The 23,973-nt window shown below is 42.5% G+C and overlaps 2 protein-coding genes across 4 annotated transcripts in view; one reads left to right on the forward strand and one right to left on the reverse strand.

The window, feature by feature from the left end:
- Positions 1 to 8,360, forward strand: part of nkap (NFKB activating protein) — a 29,059-nt gene extending 20,699 nt beyond the window's left edge. For all 3 annotated transcript variants that reach the window (XM_078412159.1, XM_078412158.1, XM_078412157.1), the window contains exons 6-10: positions 370 to 412; positions 1,262 to 1,368; positions 1,654 to 1,732; positions 4,598 to 4,747; positions 7,882 to 8,360. In XM_078412159.1, the coding sequence (XP_078268285.1) occupies positions 370 to 412; positions 1,262 to 1,368; positions 1,654 to 1,732; positions 4,598 to 4,747; positions 7,882 to 8,056 (554 nt within the window). In that variant the 3' untranslated portion in view covers positions 8,057 to 8,360. The remainder of the gene's footprint in view (positions 1 to 369; positions 413 to 1,261; positions 1,369 to 1,653; positions 1,733 to 4,597; positions 4,748 to 7,881) is intronic.
- Positions 8,361 to 9,085: 725 nt separating this feature from the next.
- akap14 (A-kinase anchoring protein 14) lies at positions 9,086 to 17,346 on the reverse strand. Its single transcript, XM_078411908.1, has 6 exons — positions 17,269 to 17,346; positions 16,538 to 16,655; positions 15,159 to 15,253; positions 12,854 to 13,036; positions 11,042 to 11,094; positions 9,086 to 9,421 (listed from the first exon to the last, which is right to left on the reverse strand). The coding sequence occupies exons 2-6, from the start codon at positions 16,644 to 16,646 to the stop codon at positions 9,337 to 9,339; spliced, it is 525 nt and encodes a 174-aa protein (XP_078268034.1). The 5' UTR covers positions 16,647 to 16,655; positions 17,269 to 17,346; the 3' UTR covers positions 9,086 to 9,336.
- Between the last annotated feature and the right edge of the window lie 6,627 nt (positions 17,347 to 23,973).

Raw genomic sequence — 23,973 nt, forward strand, 5'->3', positions numbered from 1 at the left:
GATGCTTTGACGCCTTATTCGTTCATCATTCCAGAATGCAGAACTAGCATTCTGGGTAAAAGTGGGGAGTGTGGTAGGAGCAGGGGTTCGGGAGTGTAGACTGAGTGTACACCAGGGGTCTGGCATCGGCCTTGGTCAGTTTTCAAGGGTCATTCAGAGTGATTGGTGTGGATCCTAATCCCATTAAACTCACCCGGGTTCAGTGGAAAATTCCTAGCGACTAAGCAACATGTTTTTCATAAAGTGTGTTTACATATTGATAGGAATCTGAAAACCTGTTATTTTGGCAGAACCAGAGTCCCAAGCTTGCCAATTTGAGTTTTACTGTACATTAATTGTATACTGAATTTATTTATTTCATGCTTATAGATTACGATAAAAAGAAAAAGAAGAAAAATAAATCCCATAAAAAGTAAGACATTTATGTTATATCTGAATACCTTAATCTGCTTAACCTAACGCAAATTAATTTTTTTGGTACTTATTTTTACTGAAAAACTCTGGCGAAAGGTCCCAACCCGAAACGGCATCTGTTTATTTCCCCCCACAGATGCTGCTTGGCCTTGTAAGTTTCTCCAGCAATTTGTATTTTGCTCAAGAATCCAGCATCTGTCATCTCTTCAATTTCCACTTATTTTTACTTTTTATTTATATTTCCCACTGTGCTTTACTTCTGTTATTGGACAGATTGAAGTATCAGTCAAGGAGGAGCAAGATCATTAAGGGACTTTAAAGCTGTCATTAAAAGCTGCTGAAAATGAAAGAAGTGAAAACGAGTTGAATGAGCTTCTTATCAGTTTGGAATGGATTTAGTTTCTTCCCAACTGTTATCAGGCAACTGAATCATCCTATCAACAACTAGAGAGCAGTCCTAAGCTATCATCTACCACATTGGAGACCCTCGGACTATCTGTACACTGTGAGCGGCTTGATTGTAATCCTGTATAGTCTTTCTGCTGACTAGATAACATGCAACCAAAAAAAGCTTTTCACCGTACCTGACTGACACATGTCAATAAACTGAACTAAGCACATTTTTGGACAGATCGACAATTTGTATTTTTTAAGAGACCTATGATTTATACATGTTTGAATTACACGATAATACAATAATTGGCAAAAGTGTTCTAATTAAATTGCTGCAGATAACCTGATACGGCTATCTTGTTTTCTTGAAAGCTTTAGCGTTGACGTTAGATGGAAGTTGTAATTAGTAATTAAATGCTGTAGAAGAACTTTTTTTCTGGACTTAATTCAACAGGAAGAAGGCAAAGAAAATGAAAAAGAACAAGGAGAAAGTGTCTGAATCTAGTAGTGAAGAGTCTGAGGAGGAAAATGCACTTGAAGCTGTCTGGGTAGAAAAAACAGGTAAGCATGGTCTAAGGAAGAACGGAATGGCAATCAGTCAGCTGGAATAGCTCAGCAGGTCGTGCAGCATCAGTGGAGGGAATGGACAAATCACATTTTGGGTGGGATCCTGACCCAAAATGTTGCCGATCCGTTTCTGCACAAATGCTGCCCCCCCCCCCCCCGCTGAGTTCCTTCAGCGCAGTGGGAGTTGAATGAAGAATTAACACGATTGTTTCAATAAACAGTATGCCGTTTTTAAACGTGCAGTTTAATTAGGAACTGGTAAACGTTTCCCTTTTGAAGGTGCACAGGAGGAGGACACCACATATGGACCGGAAGCTCCAATGGAGCAGTCTGCTCAAGACGATGACACACCTTTGAAGTAAGTGACCATATTTCCTTTGGAATAAAGTTGAAATAAATTCTCAGCGCATGATCTGTTTTTCAAATTGTACCTAGTATTGGAATACTTCCTTCTCCCAATGTAATATATAATACTGATAGTTTCCCTGGGTCAATTTTATCCTCGCTTTGTATTTAACAAGCCATATCTTCTCCCAATCCCTGCATTGCTGGTCACCTTGTGCCTTCCAGTGAGGTTCAGATGCAGTCTTTCTCTGAGGTTTTACTTCCCAACTTATTCCTGTGACCCAGAACACCTTTGACAGGCAGTGTGATTTATTGGATCTCATAGAAACATATAGAGAAACATATAAAATTCTTAAGGGATTGGATGGGCTAGATGCACGAAAAATGTTCCTGATGTTGGGGGAGTTCAGAACCAGGGGTCACAGTTTAAGAATAAGGGGTAGGCCATTTAGGACTGAGATGAGGAAAAACTTTTTCAGACAGTTGTGAATCTGTGGAATTCTCTGCCACAGGAGGCAGTGGAGGCCAATTCACTTGATGTATTCAAGAGAGAGTTAGATTTAGCTCTTAGGGCTAACGGAATCAAGAGATATGGAGAGAAAGCAGGAACAGGGTACTGATTCTGGATGATCAGCCATGATCATATTGAATAGCGGTGCTGGCTCAAAGGCCTGAATGGCCTGGTCCTGCACCTATTTTCTATGTTTCTACATCCCAGGCTCGCCAGCCTTCAAAGCACACGGACAGCCTGAGGCGCATGAGCTTCCTTTACAATTCCCTGTAACCAAGTTCTTCATTTATAGCAATGAATCTGGGCAGATTTCCCAACACAGGAGCTGGGAAATGTGAACGTTCATATTGGGAATCCACCAGATATCCTGGAGTTTGCTGAGTAGAATAGCACAGGAATAGCCTAGTCGCTGGTTTACCAATTGCCAGATCTGCGCGGTTTCAGTGGAAGATTTGAGTCGGCACAGTGTGTAACTGGTAGAACCACTGCCTCACAGCGCCAGAGACCAGGGTTCTGGAGGTGTCCTGGGGTGCTGTCTGGGGAGTTTGCACATTCTCCCTGTGATCACAATAGACAATAGGTGCAGGAGTAGGCCATTCGGCCCTTCGAGCCAGCACTGCCATTCAATGTGATCATGGCTGATCATTCTCAATCAGTACCCCGTTCCTGCTTTCTCCCCATAACCCCTGACTCCGCTATCATTAAGAGCTCTATCTAGCTCTCTCTTGAATGTATTCAGAGAATTGGCCTCCACTGCCCTCTGAGGCAGAGAATTCCACAGATTCACAACTCTCTGACTAAAAAAGTTTTTCCTCATCTCTGTTCTAAATGGCCTACCCCTTATTCTTAAACTGTGGCCCCTGGTTCTGGACTCCCCCAACATTGGGAACATGTTTCCTGCCTCTAACATGTCCAACCCCTTAATAATCTTATACGTTTCGATAAGATCCCCTCTCATCCTTCTAAATTCCAGTGTATACAAACCTAGTCGCTCCAGTCTTTCAACATATGACAGTCCCGCCATTCCGGGAATTAACCTAGTAAACCTACGCTGCACGCCCTCAATAGCAAGAATATCCTTCCTCAAATTTGGAGACCAAAACTGCACACAGTACTCCAGGTGCGGTCTCACTAGGGCCCTGTACAACTGCAGAAGGACCTCTTTGCTCCTATACTCAACTCCTCTTGTTATGAATGCCAACATTCCATTGGCTTTCTTCACTGCCTGCTGTTCCTGCATGCTTCCTTTCAGTGACTGATGCACTAAGACACCCAGATCAAGTTGTACGTCCCCTTTTCCTAACTTGACACCATTCAAATAATAATCTGCCTTCCTATTCTTACCACCAAAGTGGATAACCTCACACTTATCCACATTAAACTGCATCTGCCATGCATCCGCCCACTCACACAACCTGTCCAAGTCACCCTGCAACCTCATAGCATCTTCCTCACAGTTCACACTGCCACCTAGCTTTGTATCATCGGCAAATTTGCTAATGGTACTTTTAATCCCTTCATCCAAGTCATAGATGTATATTGTAAATAGCTGCGGTCCCAACACCGAGCCTTGCGGTACCCCACTAGTCACTGCCTGCCATTCTGAAAGGGACCCATTTATCCCCACTCTTTGCTTTCTGTCTGTCAACCAACTTTCTATCCATCACGTGGGTTTTCTCCGGGTGCTCTGGTTTCCTCCCACAATCCAAAGACATGTGGTTTTGCAGTTAATTGGCCTTTAAATTGCCCTGAGTGTGCAGGGAATTAATGCAAAAGTGGGATAGCATCGAACTAGTGTGAATGGGTGATCGATGCTCAGCGTGGACTCGGTGGGCCAAAGAGCCTGGTTCCATGCTGTATCTCTGAAACTGGGAAAAATACGAGCGCACAAAATAGATCAAAAGTGTCCCAGCACCAATACCTGAGGAACACCGCTGGTAACAGGCACCCAGTAACTAAAACACTCAATACTGTGATGGTCAGTGTAGATTCAGTGGGCCCATGGGCCTGTTTCCATGCTGCATCTTATCAATAAAAATTGGTCCCGCCCAATCCATATGTTTAGTTTAGTTTTGAGATGCAGTGCAGAAACAGGGCCTTCAGCCCACCGATCAGCAATCCCCACAGACTAAAACGCTGTAGGGTGGCATTTCTACCGCTGCGCTGCGGTACCGACCTTGTTGTCCACCTTCTCAAGAGTGGTGTGTGTGGAGGAACTGCAGATGCTAGTTTAACTCCAGCTTTTTGTGTCTTTCTCAAGAGTGGTTATGGGTGGGTGATAAATGCTGGACTTGTCAATGCTGCCCAGATCTCAAAGGGAATAAATAAAGGTCAGTGTCCATGTACTTAACCATGTTTGTCTTCTAGTTACGGTCACGCTCTGCTTCCTGGTGAAGGGGCTGCCATGGCTGAGTATGTGAAAGCCGGGAAGCGGATTCCACGGAGAGGTGAAATCGGTCTGACCAGCGACCAGATCGCTTCCTTTGAACACTCTGGTTACGTAATGAGTGGAAGCAGGTAGGAACCTTACACTCGCACTGCGGCTTGATTTTTAACTTTATGTTTTATGTCATTTATTTCTAAACTTGGTGAAAGGAAGGAAAAGGAGATTTGTCGAATAATGAAAGGCCTAAATAGAGTGGACTTAGAAAGGACATTAACAGCAGTGGGAGAGTTAGAGACGCAGAGGCCCAGCGGTAGACTTGCTGCCTCACAACGCCAGTCACCCAGGTTTAATCCTGACTACAGATGCTGTCTGTACAGAGTTTGTACGATCTCCCTGTGACTGCGTGTTTTTTTCCGGGTACTCTATTATCTACCCACAATCCTAAGACGTACAAGTTTGTCTGTTAATTGGCTTCTGTAAATTGTTCCTAGTGTGAACAGGCCGGCCTGGACTCAATGGGCCAAAGGACCTGTTATCTTAAAATTACAAAGACAGAGGGCACACTCAGAATAAAAAGACGTACCTTTAGCATGGAGATGAGGAGCAACGAGGCAAATACAGGAGAATGGGGTTGAGAGGGAAGGATAGATCAGTCATGATCAAGTGGCGGAGCAGACTCGATGGTCCAAGTAACCTAATTCTATTCCTATGTCTTATGGGGTCTAATGCAAGGATGTCAATAAGCCCTTTGTATTTTCACAAAAAAATAGGAATAAAACTCTTCTTGATGGTATTCCAAATGAGGGTCAGCTGCTCAGCTTTAATATTTTGGTGAAATCACAGCAAAAATAAATATCTTTTAAGACCTACTTTGGTATGTAAGTTGTTCTATAACTAGGGCATTAGTTTAGAGTGCTTCATAACAAAAGTGGAGTAACTAAGCTGGTAAATGAAAGCCAATGGCACAGCCAGTTGTGGGTGTGATTTTCTTCCCTATCTGACTTGGCCAAGTCCTGCGTTGGATCTCCAGTCCCGAGAGGAGATCTCGGCCATGACGGTGATAGGAGAGGGATTCCGGTAACCTTTGCAGTGTTTGAAGGCTCTGGGCTGCTACTCGCTGAGAGGGGAACTCATTCAAACCTTCCAGATAACGAAAGCCCTAGATAGAGTAGAAGTGGAAAGAATGCTCCCAGTAATAGGAGAAAGTAGAACTAGAGGGCACAGACTCAGAATAAAAAGACATAACTTCAAAATTGAGATGAGGTGCAATTTCTTTAGCCAGAGGGTAGTGAATCTGTGGAATTTATTGCCACAGACAGCAGTGGAGATCAAAACATTGGGTATTTTTAAGGTGGAGATTCATAGGTTCTTGATTAGGAGTGACGAGAAGGCAGGAGAATGGGGTTGAGACGGAAAGATAGATCAGCCATGATTGAATGGTGGAGCAGACTCGATGGGCTGAATGGCCTTATTCTGCTCCTATGCCTTATGGTCTCAATCAGAAAGCAAATTTGTTCCAGGGTTGTTGACTGTATTTCACTGAGATTTGCATTGGTAGCTACAGAGTGCGATGGGGATTGGGTTGGTTGTGGCATCCCTCTGCAGGGACTTGCTGCTTCAGCTGCTGCCTGATGCTCAATTGGAAGAGTCCAGAACAGCTGTGTACCCAGGGAACTGTACCACAGTGCAGGAGAGAATGGCAGAATGTTATCTTTTCTGTAGGTTTTGTGCAGATCTCATCGGGGATTAACTCCTTTGCCAAGAGCTTTCAGTTGAATGTATTTAAATTTGTTTATAGATTTCTTATTGAAAGTTACTGAATAGTGAAAGGCCTAAATGGAGTGGATGCGGAAAGGATGATTCCACTAGTGGGAGTAGCTAGGAGCAGAGAGCCAAGCCTCAGAATAAAAGGATGTACCTATAGAAAGGATAGGAGGGGTTTCTTTAGTCAGTGGGAGGTGAATCTGTTGAATTCATTACCCCAGACGGCTTTGGAGGCCAAGTCATTGGGTATTTTTAAGGCGGAGATTGTGTCAAGGATTATGGGGAGAAAGCAGAAGAATGGGGTTGCGGGAAAGATAGATCTGCCAAGATTAAATGGCAGAGTAAACTTGATGGGTTCATGGGCCTACTTGTGCTCCTATAACGTATGGACTTATTTCCATCACTACCCCACCTGCCAAATACGCAATCCACAATCCAATACATTAAATTAATGTATTTATTGGAGCCATTGTAATCTTTGATTAAAATAAGATGCAAGTTTAAATGCCCTTCGTTAAATATGATCAGAACTACTCAACTTGCATTGCAAATATGTATGTGGGCACACAGTGATGCAGCTAGTATATCTGCTACCTCAGCGCCCGAACCTGGGTTCAATCGTAACCTTGGGTGCTAATTGTGTGGAGTTTGCCCGTTCTTGTGACCGCGTGGGTTTCTTCCGGTTGCTCCGGTTTCTTCCCACATCCCAACCACAGGTGGGTTTGTAGGTTAATTGGCCTTTAAATCGCCCCTAGTGTGTAGGAAAACCTGGAAGGGGGTGGGGAGTAATGAGAATATGGGCATGGTTAAACTGCATTATATTAGTGCAGGATTAGCGTAAATGTGTGGTTGATGATCGCGTGCATTTGGTGGGCTGAAGGACCACTTCCGTGCGCGCGGTATGTCTCGGTTTTAAGAGAAAACATTGTGATAGTGATGTACTTTGCAAAAGCACATCTGTATTCTTGAAGCCTAAACGATAAATTTAGATAAAGAAATACTGCTGTGTAGAGTCTTTTTTGAAACATTGGTTATTATTTGTATTATCTAAAATGGAGAACAAATATTATATGGAGTGCAATGTTGTAAAAACTTCCACTGAATTATTAACTTGTAATAAGTGTTTAACAACTTAGTTATAAAATACCAGGTGAATGACTGAGCATAAAAATAAACATTAGAAAGAGTAGAAATGTGCAAAAATTTAAATAAAAATAACTTCTCAGAAGTAATGAAGAAACAAGGAACTGCAGATGCAGGTTTACAAAATCAGAAGGGTCCCAACCCACAACGTCACGTATCCATGTTCTGCAGAGATGCAGCCTGGCTCGCTGAGTTACTTCAGCACTTTTGTTTCCCTCAAATGACCAGTTTGTTTCTAATGTACATCCAGCTGTGATTGCCATTGACAGTAATGACTTTATTCCTTTTTTTGATGTGTGAATAATTGTGATTGTTCCCATCCATCCTCTGACTTGAGTCCTGTTTTGTGTTTGTTCAGACACCGACGCATGGAGGCTGTGCGTCTGCGTAAGGAGAACCAGATTTACAGTGCAGATGAGAAGAGAGCGCTGGCTTCGTTTAACAGAGAGGAACGACTGAAGAGGGAGAACAAGATTCTGTCCGGCTTCAGGGAGATGGTGCAAAGGAAGACCAAGGGCAAGGAGGAAAAATAGAGATCTGATTTTATTTTAAATAGCTTCTTTCCAAGACCTGGAAATGTACAGGAGGTCGATCATCTGAAATAAAAGTTTGTTTTTCAGCTGGGCAATTATAATGCTGGCCATTCTCAGACTTTTTTAAATCTTAATTTTCGGCATTTAAAATGTTCTTTGTTTAAAATCTTAATATAATCTAGATGTTATAAGCTTGTTTTCACTATAGTTGGTCAAATGGGATGTTAATATCGAATGCATAACTTAATTTCCTCTCACCTTTCTAGTTTTATATAAAACTATTCAGTGCTAATTTGATGTAAAATTGTGATATTAAAATTACCAAATATAGTTCACTGTGTGATGAGTTACTTTTCATTTGTATTCCAATCAAATTGATTAGTCAGGCAAAGAAAAATGTCCTTTTCAAATGCTTGATTCTACTGGATCAGAGGCCCAGGCAACTTGGAAACAATCTTCAACTTTGCCTTTGATTAAATGGAAGCCAGCTCAGAACTAGGTAAATTTAGGATGATAAAGATTAATTTTGCCATCTCTTTATAGGACTGTATAGAAATGGCTGGTATTCACAACTTAGGACATATAATTGAATTATTTAATGCTACCTGATTGAACCAAAGCAAAAGTACTTCCTGAGTAAAAGCTCATTTAGAAATTAATTTGTTCCTGTGGATATTAGTTTCATCAGTCACATCATAGATAGGATGAGTGCACAGTCTTTCACCCAGAGTAATGGAATCAAGAACCAGAGGACAAAGGGTTAAGGTGAGAGGGGAAATATTTAATAGGGACCTGAAGGGTGCCTTTTTCACACAAAGGGAGGTGGGATATGGAATAAGCTGCCAGAGGAGACAGTTGACACAAGTACTATAACATTTACATTTGGAAAGGTACGTGGATAGAAAAGCATAAAGGCCAAACGCAGGCAGGTGGGACTAGCATAGATGGGGCATCTTGGTTGGGCCGAGGGGGCCTGTTTCTGTGCTTCTATGACTATCGTGGATCAAAGCAAAAGTACTGAAGTGTGTATTCATATAAAACTGGTTTATTTAAACACAAAGATATGGAAACTTAATTTTTATTCAACACTAATTTTGCAAATCATGCAGTATATTTTTTTTAAACTTGTCCATGATGGCTCAATCAGAGAAACTATCAGGTTATTACTTAACTACAAAACCAGAGATGCCCAGATTTTCTAACCCTGGGTTTGCAATCGATACACAATATAAATCAATTAGGAATAGTTTGGCTTCTTCCAAATATATATACACTTAAACCTAAAAATTCACTTCCTCCATCAATAAAATTTTGCTTTCGATGATGTCTTTTAGCCACTTCTCTTTGAATCTTGATTGGCCAGGTCTTTAAAAAAATAATAATGCACTGATTAGTTATTTTCTTTTAAAATCTAGCTGTTTCAGCATCATCACTGGGTGAAATACCCAACAAATCAAAATATCTGGGGGGAAAATGAACCAATTTCATCTGCCTTTAATATCGTGCATCAGCAGATATGAAGAAACCTTTGTACTAATGGAGATTGATTTTTTTAAACCATAATCAAAGGAATCTTCTCCCTTGCAGTCCATCCATTGTTGCTTAAATGGTTTCAAGTATACAATACTACCACTGGATTTTAACTTCAAATATTCCAAGACATTTTGGTTATTTTTGAGTTTACAGCAGATTAGAAGCACATAAAGACCACAAATGCTACATTCCAAGAGAATATTGAGGAACAGGGATGTCTGAAGAAGGGTCTCGACCCGAAATGTCACCCATTCCTTCTCTCCAGTGTTACTCCAGCTTTTTGTGTCTATATTGAGGAACAGGGTACAAATCCAAAGATCCCTAAAGGTGGCAGCGCAGGTATTTAACACGGTGAAGAAGGCAAATGGGATACCTGCCTTCATTAGCCAGTGCATAAAATATTAAAAAAATTCCCTCATCTGATTCTTCACTCTGCCTCTTGCACTTTGCTCTATCTATTGTACTTGAGTTTGACTAGATTGTATTGGTGTATGATATATTTGATCTGTATGCATAGCATGCGAAACGTCACCCATTCCTTTTCTCTGGGGATGCTGCCTGACCCGCTGAGTTACTCCAGCACTCTGTGTCCATCTTCCATCTACAGTTTAATTCACCGTCATTTTAAATGGCGTTGGTTTACTATTGCTGATGCTAAAAAGGGTTTGGTATTTTGATTTGATATTCAGCAGTAAAAAAAATAGACCTGAAAACATTCAGAAGTGACTCACAGAAGAAATAAATAGACTTATGGCAGGAGCTTCACAGTGACAGATCCCAAAGATTGTAGACCATTCACCTGCTCTAAACTTCACCTCATCCCTTCAAAGTGGACAAATTGCTTCATGACCCATAGCCGTGGATGCTAACTTACCACTGTCCCCGGCAACATAGGAACCACCTGAAACAAGGGTTCCTCTGTCTGATCTGCACTGCGAGTCCTAGAATTCAGACATATGTGCATTCAATTGTGTCTCAGCAATTTGGGAACACAAACCTAGTTTTAAAAAAAACTTCAGTATGAAGATTGTTTGATTGTAATTAAAATGCACCTGACTGACTAATGTCATTGGGTGTATGGAACGAGCTGCCAGAGGGGGTAGTTGAGGCAGGTACAATGACACCCTTTAATAGACACTTGGACAGGTACATGGATGGGAAAGGTTTGGAGGGATGTGGGCCAAATGTGGACGTAGGACTAGCTTAGATGGGGTGTTTCGGTTGGCATTGGACGAGTTGGGCCAAAGGACCTGTTTTCAAGCTATCTGACCTGCAATTGTTCTGTCGTCAGGTACTATATCCAATCCCCATGTGTTCACCTAATAGCCCACAAATGGACTATCAACTTGTATAAATTCTTCAGCCCACCACCATAGGATACATACTGAGCTTACCACCAACAAGCACATTCTGGAAATGAAATTAATGAAAAATTGTAAATAAATTATCTACCTGTGCAGAAGTCGGTTTGATTCAAAAAAGAAGTAAACTTCAACTGGAAAACCCTAAAAACATTCAGACATTTATGTTAGTGCAATGACAGATGTTGTATCCATTTTTAATCCACAAGGACCATTTATCAACTGGTTCACATTTTTTTGTGGACTTGTTACTACTAGAGTGTAATCTTACAGGTCTTTGGTAATATTTATACCACAAATTAATGCAGTGGTGTAGACTTTCAGGTAATTCAGAGTATTGCCACTTGCAGGCCTTACCACATAATCACGCACTGACTGGAGTGTTATGATCTTTTTAAACTGAAAGATACAGCATGGAAACAGGCCCTTCGGCCCACCAAGTCCATGCCAACATTCAATCCCATATTATTTACACTATTTCTATGTTATCCCACTTTTGCCTCCACTCCCTACACACTGGGGGAGTGGTACCGAGGCCAATTAACCTACAAACCTTTCTGAGGTTGGAGGAAACCGGAACACCCGGATGAAACCCATGTGGTTACAGGGGAAATGTGCTAATTCCACACAGACTGCACCCAAGGTCAGGGTCGGACCCTGGTCTCTGGCACTGAGGCTGCGGCTCTACCAGCTGCAGTGTTAAGCATTGAAAGGTCGTGGAATATTTTTCATATCTGAACAGCTGAATTGTAACCACGCACCTCTCCCCCCCCTCCAATCCTAAACATGTTCAACAGATAGCATCCAGTGGTCCACTGACAGAAAACATGAAGACATCCTACCCATCATGGGAATAGTCATCTAGGGACACAGCATTTTCATCTCACAGGCAGCAAACATAGACTTTCAACGTTTGACATTACCTTCATTGGAAAGGTGCTTGGGAAGAATTAAAACCCAAATCGTTTTAACAGTTAAAGCACTGATCCCAGGTCTACGCTGGTTCCGAAGCATTTTGACTCTGAACCTATATATGTGCACAAAGGTTGAGACTCTGACTCTTATTTGTACTGGGTTCCCAAAAGATTTGGCACTGATTCCAGCTCTCTACTGAATCCTCAATGGTTTATGCACTGATCCCAGGTCTTTAATGTGCATCTGATGGTTTTGTGGCTCAAGACACTGTTCCCAAGTCTGGTTGATCCGCAGTAGCTTTGTACTTGGTGTTGTATCTATCACAGATCAACAGCACCCAATGTTCCCAGTTTCCGTTTTAGTTTAGTTTATTGTCACTTGCACCGAGGTACAGTGAAAAGCTTTTGTTGCGTGGTAACCAGTCAGCAGAAAGACAATACACGATTACAATCGATCCATTTACAGTGTATAGATAAATGATAAGGGAATAAAGTTTAGTGCCAGCAAAGGCTTTATCAAGGAGAGTCATCAAAGAGTTAGATGGTAGTTCAGCACTGCTCTCTGGTTGTGGTAGGATGATTCAGTTGCCTGATAACAGCTGGGAAGAAACTGTCCCTGAATTTGGAGGTGTGAGATTTCACACTTCTGTACCTTTTGCCTGATGGGAGAGGAGAGAAGAGGGAGTGGCCAGGGTGCGACTCGTCCTTGATTATGCTGCTGGCCTTGCCAAGATATGAATGGTCAATAGAGGGAGAGGGGGGGGTGGGGGGGGGGGCACACGTCTTCTCCTGTCCCTTCCTGACAAACTCTAGTTCTGCTGAGTCCGTTGCTTTAACGAACAGCAAACAGAATTGAAGCTCGTTCACCCTCACAATCCCACAGACAACCTTCCACAACAATTCCAGGTTGCTAAACGCAAACCCTGAAGAACAAATTGTAAACTCATCTCAACAAGGGTATGGATGTTCTCACAGGTGCTTGTACTCACAGGTGGTTTCACTTTAGAGATTTCAATAATAAAATAACTGGAGGCTGTTGCTCGTGGTATGGGCTTCCTTCGTGTTGGGATACTCCAGCGAACTCGATAATGGTGATGGATTTGGTATTCCAGTTCTTCCTCGCTCAGGTAATCCAGGCAGTGAAGCCAGCAATCCTGAAACTCCCAGGTCTGCTAAATTGTTAATTACATTAAGATTATTTTATTGTCAGGATTAGGTGTCAGAGGTTATGGGGAGAAGGCAGGAGAATGGGGTTAGGAGGGAGAGATAGATCAGCCACGATTGAATGGCGGAGTAAACTTGATGGGCCAAATGGCCTCATTCTGCTCCTATCACTTATGATCTTATGATTAGCAAGCATGTTGCCCCTCCAAACTCACCCCATCTCAGACCCACTGGTTTCCAAAAGCATCAAGCATTACATTCAAGCCTCGATGTGCCTCATGTTATCCACCAATGAGCACCACTTTCCAGTCGGGCTGAGGGGCACTCAGAATTCTCGATGTATTCTTTCATTGGCACAGAATAAACCCTATGCCCCCATTCCTGAATTAATTCTAAAGCTAGGAGTTTCTGTATCATTCACTAAAGAAACTGAAATTGCAAAAATAACATTTTTTTTGTCAGAGTCTATGCACAGGAAAGAGGGAATGGGAAGGAGGGGTGCTACTTAAAATTGGAGAATTCAATTTTCATACTGTGAGGTCGTAAGCTACCCAAGTGGAATATGAGGTGCTGTTCCTTCAGTTTACGTGGTCTCACTCTGGCAATGGAAGAAGCCCATTCCTTCCACAGATGACGCCTGACCCCATTTTGTGTCTTTGCACAAGTTTCCAGCATTTGAAGTTCCTTGTGCCTCCTATTCTATTAACTTGCACATTGTGTTCAGCACAGCATCAGTCAGGGTTAGGCAGCACTTGCACTCAAATCCACATGTCCCCCACCCTAGTTCTCCGACTGGTTTCACTGTCCTCTTGGTTAAACTTTACTGATTGTTCTCCTCGTTGTCACCTATTTAATTTTAATGCCTATTTAATGCTTTTATTGTTGGACTGTGTTTTGGGGGTTTTGGGGTTGTGTAATTTTAATGCCTATTTAATGCTTTTATTGTTGGACTGTGTTTTGGGGGTTTTGGGGTTGTGTAATTTGAATGCCTATTTAATGCTTTTATTGTTGGACTGTGGGTGACCGAATTTCGTCCAATATTGGATGACAAATAAAGCTATCTTGATCTTGATCTTGATCTCCTCAGCTAACAATGATCCGTCCTACATTTTCCCTGGACCTCATCCCCTTTGATCTCTCATGTTCACACCTTACCCTTCCATATCTCTATGTCTCCCTCTCCCCTGACTCTCAGTCTGAACAAGGGTCTCAACCTAAAACGTCACCCATTCGTTCTCTAAAGAGATGCTGCCTGTCCCGCTGAGTTACTCCAGCTTTATGTGTCTATCTTCAGTGTGATAGCATCTGCAGTTCCTTCCTACCTATTTCGTCCACACTCCTCCAGGCTGCTCTCTCCCTGTACAGTACTATCTTCAATAGATAGGGAGATAAGTGCAGCAAGTTATCTCAGTTTACATACAATTAGTTAGATTTAGCTCTTAGGGCTAAAGGAATCAAGGGATATGGGGAAAAAGCAGGAACGGGGTACTGATTTTTGGATGATCAGCCATGATCATATTGAATGGCGGTGCTGGCTCAAAGGGCCGAATGGCCTATTCCTGCACCTATTTTTCTATGTTTTTAATTATGTTAGACTTCAGTCAGTAGAGCAGAGATTAATACCTGCCCACTGCTACCCCTCAGTATTTAAAAGCAAGCTTTACCAGAATGATGCCTGGATTAGGGGGTACAGGCTACGGGGAGAGGCCGGGCACTTAGATTGTTTTCCCTGAAACGTCAGAGGTTGCAGGGAGCCCTGCTAAAAGTATATAAAATTATGAGAGCTAGAGATAGGGTAGAGACTAAGAACCTTTTTCCCAGGAATGGAAAGAAACCAATTACTAGAGATGTAGCTTTACGGTGAGAGGGGCAAAATTTAAAGGAGATGTGTTTTTTACACCAAGATGGCGATTGCCTGGAATGTGCTGTTGAGGCAGATACGATAGTGGCGTACTTTTGAGAGACTGACCACAGAATGACGAAGCAATGCAAGTCATTGAAATCTCAATGCCGTCAAAGTATTTTGGGGACAAGGGGCCACTGATAAGAAGTGATTGGAAGATGAAAGCCAAAAGAAAATCACAACACAAAGGAAACCTGAAATCCATACTCTACATAGAATAAACTTACAGATACATATTCTTCTATTTGCCTTGCCCCAATGGTAACAGTGAATTCCTTGCTTGTAACCCACTTGATGTTAGGGATATGATATTCGCCTTTCCCTGTTAAAAAAGATTAAAAAATGGTATAATATTGCCTGAAGACAAGAGTGCCACAGAATGCTCATTTATTAAAATAAAAATGGTTGCATTTAAATACAAAGCTTATCACATTGATCCGTTTTACAGATACAATTGGAATAGGTTTATGCCAAACATGGGAACTATTCTGCAACAACAGGATAGGGGGCGCCACAGTGGCACAGCTGGCAGAGCTGCTGTCTCACAGCGCCACAGACCCAGGTTCAATCCTGACCTCAGCTACTGCTCCAGTCTCCTCCCACATCCCAAACACGTGCAGGTTTGTAGGTTAATTGGCCCTCTGTAAATCGCCCCCCAGTGCGTAGGGAGTGGATGAGAAAGTGGGATAACATAGAACTAGTGTGAGCAGGTGATCGATGGTCAGCATGGACACAGTGGCCGAAGGGTCTATTTCCCTGCTTTATCTTTGGAGGTTGCATTTTAAATATAATCGGCATCATAAAAATCCATCCATACAAGACCTGGTATGCCATGGTATGCCTGGTATGCCAGGTCTTGTATCCAGTGAACATGTAAAGAAATGCTTTCCATTTAACACTGAAACGCTACAGCCTCGGAAATACCCCTTTAAATTTCCCTGACAACCTCTCTAATGCTACTGCAGACTTCCTGTATTGTGGTGACCTGAATTGTGACAGTATTGTAGCTGTGCGTTGGTAGTCCATATAACAATGATAGAAATATGCTGCATTAATCCCCTGATTTACCAGACCTGCCACTTTCACAGAATGTTACCAGGCAGTCCTTTATTAGGTACCAGGTTATTAGGTAGGGATATGGGTGCGAAGGGGAGGGGGGGGGGGGTTGGGTGGGGGTGAGGGAAAAGGGGGAGGGGTGTGGGGTGATGGTAGAAGTTGAGTCGGGAAGGGAGAAGGGAGAGGAAGAGGGAGAAGAGAATGGGACGTGGAGAAGGGGGTGGGGTGGGAAAAGGGAGAGTGGGTGAGGGAGAAAAAGGAGCAGCCAAAGGGGAAGGGGAGGGAGAAGGGGGGGGGGAGAGAAAGGGGACAGGGGATTCTTGTCTCTGCATTGCTCCACTTTGCAAACCCCGTACACTGCGAAGTGGAACCTTCCCAAGGCCTTTGCAAAAGATTCATGCACTCACGTGGACAAAACTCCTTGTTACTCCTCAAAACGTAAGTGAGCATTTATCGAGGTCAGTAAATGTGCGGATCTCTCAAGACACGATAAGGACCTGTGGAAATGAAGCCGCTGAATGATTTGAACATGCAAGAGCCTTTTCCTTACCCTCTTTGATCATCAGTTCTTCCACGTATCTCTTGGCATTCTCCAATACCCGCATTATTATTGCTTTAGCCTGCCTTTTCAACATTTCTTTGAAATATTCTTCGTCCATGGTGCCCTGCTAAAAGAAAATCCTTTACTTGATTACATTTAACCAAACGAGAGTTCGTGATTGTTTTGTTTCTGCTGCTAAAAATCGTCATGCTCTGGAGACCCCACCTCTTAGTTACATTTTAAACCCAATATAAAGTTTTAAAGTATATTTTTAAAAATGTTGGACATGCTCATCATGCTGCTATTATTTGGCATCCGAATGAAAACAAAATATTTACGCTGTGATGAGATTAATAGTCGATTATTATTATTATTGTAATTGTTTTTGTTATTATTTATTATTATTATTAGTCAAGATCTATAATAAATTAGATCTTAATAAATTAGAGATTAAATAAATAATATTTATTATTATTATTATTATTATTATTAGTCAAGATCTATAATAAATTATATCTTAATAAATTAGAGAGTAAATATATAAGAATTATTATTATTATTGTTGTTATTATTATTATTATTATTATTATTATTAGTCAAGATCTATAATAAATCAGATCCTGCAGTTATATCGACAGATTTTTGAACCTGAAACTTCAACACGTTGCATATATTCAATTTAATTTTTTTAATAAATGCTAACGTTAATTGGGGAGCATATGATGAATGTGTGGGATTACCGCTTCACGGAGCTGCCCGGCCGATTGCAAGTTTGTTGTAGCTGCCGCGGTTCGCGCTCTATTCCCCGGGCCGGCGTATCCCAGTTACACAGAGTAACAAGAGTCACCAGGGCGACGCCAGTCCACACGTCCCCAACGTCTAACAATGTTGAATCGGAACCAATGGCATTGACCAGCAGCCAGTGAGAGTTCGGACAAGATTAGGCAATGGGGAATTATAGCAAGTTTAAATAATCAATTCGAACTATCTTTCAGAACAAAAGTATCATGTAGGTCGATAAATCTAGAGACACAGGGAACTGCAGGTGCTGGAATCTTGAGCAAAACACAAAGTGCTGGAGTAACTCAGAGCATCTCCAGCATCTGTGGAGGGAATGGACAGGCAAAGTTTTGGGGTTGGGACCCTTCTTCAGACTGATTGTAGTCTGGGGAAGAAAACTGGAATTGTAAAAAAAACACAGTGGCTGAGTTACTCCAGCACTTTTTTTTTTGTAAACCTGCATATGCATTTTCTTGTATCCTTAAACTGGGATTGCAGCATGGCAAGTGATAGGTGGATACAGGTGAGGAGGTTTGGATTGGCAGAAGGGTATATACACAAAGGCTAGACATGAAAAGGAAACAAAAGGGTGTCAGACAAGGAGAGAAGAGGAGTGAAATGGGAGGGAGCCTTAGAAGGCTTAGGAAGTTTGGCATGTCCCGTACAACTCTCACCAACTTCTACAGATGCATCGTATAAACCATTTTATCGGGATGCATCACAGCTTGGTTTGGGAACAGCTCCATCCAAGACCACAAGAAATTGCAGCGAATTGTGGACGCAGCCCAGACCATCACACAAACCAACCTCCCTTCTATTGGCTCAATTTCTACCTCACGCTGCCTCGGCAAGACCAGCAGTACTAGTGGACAGAGGTCTGAGGGTGATGGAGGAACTGAAGGAAATTCACATTAGGCAGGAAATGGTGTTGGGTAGACTGATGGGACAGAAGGCTGATAAATCCCCAGGGCCTGATGGTCTGCATCCCAAGGTACTTAAGGAGGTGGCTCTAGAAATTGTGGACGCATTGGTGATCATTTTCCAATGTTCTGTAGATTCACGATCAGTTCCCGTGGATTGGAGGGTAGCTAATGTTATCCCACTTTTTAAGAAAGGAGGGAGAGAGAAAACAGGAAATTATAGACCAGATAGCCCGACATCAGTGGTGGGGAAGATGCTGGAGTCAATTATAAAAGAAGAAATTGCAGAACATTTGGATAGCAGTAACAGGATCGTTCCGAGTCAGCATGGGTTTACGAAGGGGAAATCATGCTTGACCAATCTTCTGGAATTTTTTGAGGATGTAACTAGGAAAATGGACACGGGAGAGCCAGTGGATGTAGTGTACCTTGACTTTCAGAAAGCCTTCGACAAGATCCCACATAGGAGATTAGTGGGCAAAATTAGAGCACATGGTATTGGGGGTAGGGTACTGACATGGATAGAAAATTGGTTGACAGACAGGAAACAAAGAGTAGGAATAAACGGGTCCCTTTCAGAATGGCAGGCAATGACTAGTGGGGTACCGCAAGGCTCGGTGCTGGGACCGCAGCTATTTACAATATACATTAATGACTTAGATGAAGGGATTAAAAATAACATTAGCAAATTTGCAGATGACACAAAGCTGGGTGGCAGTGTAAACTGGGAGGAGGATGCTATGAGGATGCAAGGTGACCTGGACAGGTTAGGTGAGTGGGCAGATGCAAGGCAGATGCAGTTTAATGTGGATAAATGTGAGGTTATCCACTTTGGTGGTAAGAATAGGATGGCAGATTATTATCTGAATGGTGTCAAGTTAGGAAATGGGGAAGTGCAAAGAGATCTGGGTGTCCTTGTTCATCAGTCATTGAAAGTGTGCATGCAGGTACAGCAGGCAGTGAAGAAAGCTAATGGCATGTTGGCCTTCATGACAAGAGGAGTTGAGTACAGGAACAAAAAGGTCCTTCTGCAGTTGTACAGGGCCCCAGTGAGACCACACCTGGAGTACTGTGTGCAGTTTAAGTCTCCAAATTTGAGGAAGGACATTCTTGCTATTGAGGGAGTGCAGCGTAGGTTCACTAGGTTAAATCCCGGAATGGCGGGACTGTCCTATGTTGAAGGACTGGAGTGACTAGGGTTGTATACACTGGAATTTAGAAGGATGAGAGGGAATCTTATTGAAACACATAAGATTATGAAGGGATTGGACACACTAGCGGCAGAAAACATGTTCCCAATGTTGGGGAAGTCCAGAACCAGGGGCCACAGTTTAAAAATAAGGGGTAGGCCATTTAGAACGTAGATGAGGAAAACCTTTTTCACTCAGAGAGTTGTGAATCTGTGGAATTCTCTGCCTCAGAGGGCAGTGGAGGCCAATTCTCTGAATACATTCAAGAGAGAGCTAGATAGAGCTCTTAATGATAGCGGAGTCAGGGGGTATGGGGAGAGGGCAGGAACAGGGTACTGACTGTGAATGATCAGTCATGATCACATTGAATGGTGGTGCTGGCTCGAAGGGCTGAATGGCCTACTCCTGCACCTATTGTCTATTGTCTATAAGCAAGGACGAGTCACACCCCGGCCACTCTCCCTTCGCCCCTCTCCCATCAGGCAAAAGGTAGAGAAATGTGAAAACGCACACCTCCAGATTCAGGGACAGTTTCTTCCCAGCTGTTATCAGGCAACTGAATCATCCTGCCACAACCAGAGAGCTGTGCTGAACTACTATCTACCTCTTTTGATGACCCTCAGTCTACCCTTGTTCAGACTTTGCTTGCTTTACCTTGCACTAAACGTTATTCCCTTGTCATGTATCTATCTATACATTCTAAATGGATCGATTGTAATCATGTTTTGTCTTTCTGCTGCATGATAGGAGGTCGAATATTACAGTGGGGGTAGCTTTGGCACACATTGTTTATCGATCGGGAACAACACTTAACCAGTTGTCGTGTTCGACACATCCATGTATTAGATGTCATGCCACATGGGAGACACAATTCTTAAAGATAAACCCAACTTAACCTAACAAACAAAGATAGACACAAAATGCTGGAGTAACTCAGTGGGACAGGCAGCATCTCTGGAGAGGAGGAGTGGGTGACATTTTGGGTCGAGACCCTTCTTCAGACTGAGTCAGGGGAGAGGGAAACGAGAGATATGGAATGGTACAAAGAGCATGTAAGGTTGTGAAAAAGACAGATCAAAGCAGACGATGCTCAATGTAGAATGGTTCATTGTTGGCTGAGCGGATGATGACAATGCGGCAAACAAACAGTAATATTAATCAGGAGGACAGTAAAACTAGAACTAGTGTGGGGGAGGGACGGGGAGAGAGGGAAAGCAAGTAACTCAAGTTAGACTGATCAATATTCATACCACTGGGTTGTAAGCTGCCCAAGCATAGAGAAAATAGGTGCAGGAGTAGGCCATTTGGCCCTCCGAGCCTGCACCACCATACAATATGATCATGACTGATCATCTAAAATCAATACCCCGTTCCTGCTTTTCCCCCCATATCCCTTGATTCCTTTAGTCCTAAGAGCTAAATCTAACTCTCTCTTGAAAACATCCAGTGAATTGGCCTCCACTGCCTTTCTGTGGAACAGAATTCCACAGATTCACAACTCTCTGGGTGAAAAGCAGAATATGAGGTGCTGTTCCTCCAATTTGCGCTGGGCCTCACTCTGGCAGTGGAGGAGGACCAGAACAGAAAGGTCAGTGTGGGAATGGGCGGGGGAGTAAAAGTGTTTGGCAACTGGGAGGTCACGTGGGCCGAGGCAGATTGTGCGGAGCACCTAACAAACAGCCGGTTTTCCTCTATAAAGAAAGTTGTAAAATCATGGCCATAATTATAGACAATAGACAATAGGTGCAGGAGTAGGTCATTCGGCCCTTCGAGCCAGCACCGCCATTCAATGTGATCATGACTGATCATTCTCAATCAGTACCCCGGTCCTGCCTACTCCCGATACCCCCTGACTCTGCTATCCTTAAGAGCTCTATCTATCTCTCTCTTGAATGCATTCAGAGAATTGGCCTCCACTGCCTTCTGAGGCAGAGAATTCCACAGATTCACAACTCTCTGACTGAAAAAGTTTTTCCTCGTCCAATTATTTCCATGTATTAAATGACTCATTCAATAAGCTATTTAAACATAAAATAATACGAATAATATTATTGTTCCCAAGGAGAAATTGCCCAACACTAGAGGGCATAGTTATAAGGTGGGAGGGAGAACATTTAATGGCGATGTGCGGGACGTTATTTTACACAGAGCGCGCGCGCGCGGTGGGGGCCTGGAATGCATTGCCAGGGGTGGTGGTGAAGGCAGCTACGATAGTGGTGTTGAGGAGGCTTTTAGAAAGGCACATGGAAGTGCAGGGATTAGAGGAATATCAATCATGTACAGGCAGATGATATCAGTTTAACTTAGCATCATGTTTGGCATAAACAATGTGGGCCAAAGGGCCAGGTCCTGTCTGTACTGTTCTATGTTCTATTGAAAGATGCATGTTTACACAATCAATAACTACAAATTTAACAAATCAATTTACTTTCTAAATCTCTCAACTATGATACAACATATTGAACCTTAATATGGACACTTGATGCAGATAAACCCAATTCGTTTCTTCTCCACTAGATATCACATACTCTATAACCGAACATAATCATGAACATCGATATCTTATATATTTCTCAACACCAACTGTGAACATTCACACTTGACATAAACAGCACACCTGTTAACTTCCACAGTTATTACAACCACAGTGAAAACCCCATAAGAAGGAATGCTCTGGATTTTTGGTGATCGTAGTTTTACAGATTTTCCTAGAGTCTTAAATGTTATTTAATATTAATACCCCAACACATTTTTTAATCCATAAAAAAAGACACATGTGTTGGAGTAACTCAGCAGGTCAGGCAGCATTTCTGGAGAACATGGATAGGTGATATTTTAGGTCGGGCCCTTTCTTCAGATTGATAAAGAGAGGTCCCGACCCAAAACATGGAGAGGTGACGTTTCAGTCCCAACCCTAAATGTCACCTGTTCTCCAGAGATGCTGCCTGACCTGCTGAGGTACTCCAGAATTTTGTGTCTTTTTGTGTAACCAGCATCTGCAGCTCCTTGTATCTTCACTTTTTAATCCACTTTTTTTCTCAAAGTTAAACAGTATTTTAATACATTTCCCAGTGAACTAAGGGAAACAGGACACTAGTCAGCTTAAGGAGAGCGTGGAACTGAGCTGCAAAATCTCACCCTGAGCCCAGGGGAATTGGACAGGAGCTTGGGACCCAGTGAGTGATATGGATCGAAAGGCCCAGGGTCCCATTGAATGAAAGGGCACGGAGGAACCAAGTCCATGCAAGTCAGAAGAGGGTATCTGTGTGCTGGTGATTGAGAAGAGAGTGTGAAATATGGAGCCGAGACAATTCAGACCGATTGAATATCTCCATTAAACATGTTTCTGAATTTCTATTGTCTACTTCATCATGCTTCATCATCATAACAAAAGGACAATTGTCCATTGAGTACGTGGTCCAGTCCAAGTAAACTCTATTTAAAATTCCAGATTAATAGAAAATGTTTCCAAAAGTTGCATAAGTGCGACACCAAATGCTGAATTGGTTTAATGGAACTGGAGAATCATTTTATTAGTAATTAACCCACGATTAATTACGTAACTTCAAAAGATGAAAGAACAATACCACCATTAAACAAGAATCCATTCGATTATTCTGGATGCAGCTGTATCGAACTTGAAAGAACTGGGAATGGATTTTGTTTTCTACACTGAGAGCATAGAAACTGAAGCTTTGATGCTCAGGTAGCTTGCTTAAATCTCCATGGCAACTGCGGAATATGCTTCCTTTGATTTTCCCCTTTGGCTTCAACGACATGTTCAGGATTTATTAAAAATATTAAAGCAAATAGTTTCCCTCAGCTTACGTTTTGGTTGTAAAGCTCGATTCGGGGTGTGATCGTTTCTGAAGATAGACACAAAATGCTCGAGTAACTCAGCTAGTGTGTAGGATAGAACTAGTGTACTGGTGATCGTTAGTCTGTGCGGACTTGGTGGGGCAAAGAGCCTGTTTCCATGCTGTATCTCTAAACTAAAAAAGATGCTGCTTTATCAATGGGTCAGGTTCCAACTCCCAATGCAAATTGGTTACATTTGTATATGTTCCCAATTGGGTAACATTTACACTACAATGCTGAGAAACTATACTCTGCCCTCATGCATTTTTCTCTTCACTCCACCTGTTGTAGGTTTAAGTTTAGTTACGTTATTGTCACATGTGCTGAGGTACAGTGAAAAGCTTGGTTTTGCATGTTATTCAAACAGCTTAGGGGCAGCACGGTGCACCACTGCCTTACAGTGCCAAAGACCCGGGTTCGATCCTGACTATGGTGCTTGTCTGTATGGAGTTTGTATGTTCTCCCTGTGGCCGTGTGGGTTTTCTCCGAGATCTTCAGTTTCTCCCACACTCCAAGGACGTACAGGTTTGTAGGTTAATTGGCTTGGTGTAAAAGTAAAAAATTGTCCCTAGTGTGTGTAGGGGTAGTGTTAATGTGCAGGAATCGCAGGTTGGTGCAAACTCGGTTGGCCTAAAATCTAATATATCTCTAAAAGAAAAGCTTTTCACTCTACCCTGGTACTTGTGGCAATAATAAA

This window comes from Rhinoraja longicauda, chromosome 15 (assembly GCF_053455715.1).
Source record: "Rhinoraja longicauda isolate Sanriku21f chromosome 15, sRhiLon1.1, whole genome shotgun sequence".
Lineage (NCBI taxonomy): Eukaryota > Metazoa > Chordata > Chondrichthyes > Rajiformes > Arhynchobatidae > Rhinoraja > Rhinoraja longicauda.

What these genes read in the sequence shown, in the direction of transcription:
- akap14 (XM_078411908.1), bottom strand. Translation starts at nt 16,646, where the DNA reads ATGGACGAAGAATATTTCAAAGAAATGTTGAAAAGGCAGGCTAAAGCA. An exon ending in AGAACTGATGATCAAAGAGG is followed by an intron (nt 15,254 to 16,537) that starts GTAAGGAAAAGG and finishes CTTTTTTAACAG; the next exon opens with GGAAAGGCGAATATCATATC. An exon ending in TCAAACCGACTTCTGCACAG is followed by an intron (nt 9,422 to 11,041) that starts GTAGATAATTTA and finishes ATTTTTTTAAAG; the next exon opens with ACCTGGCCAATCAAGATTCA.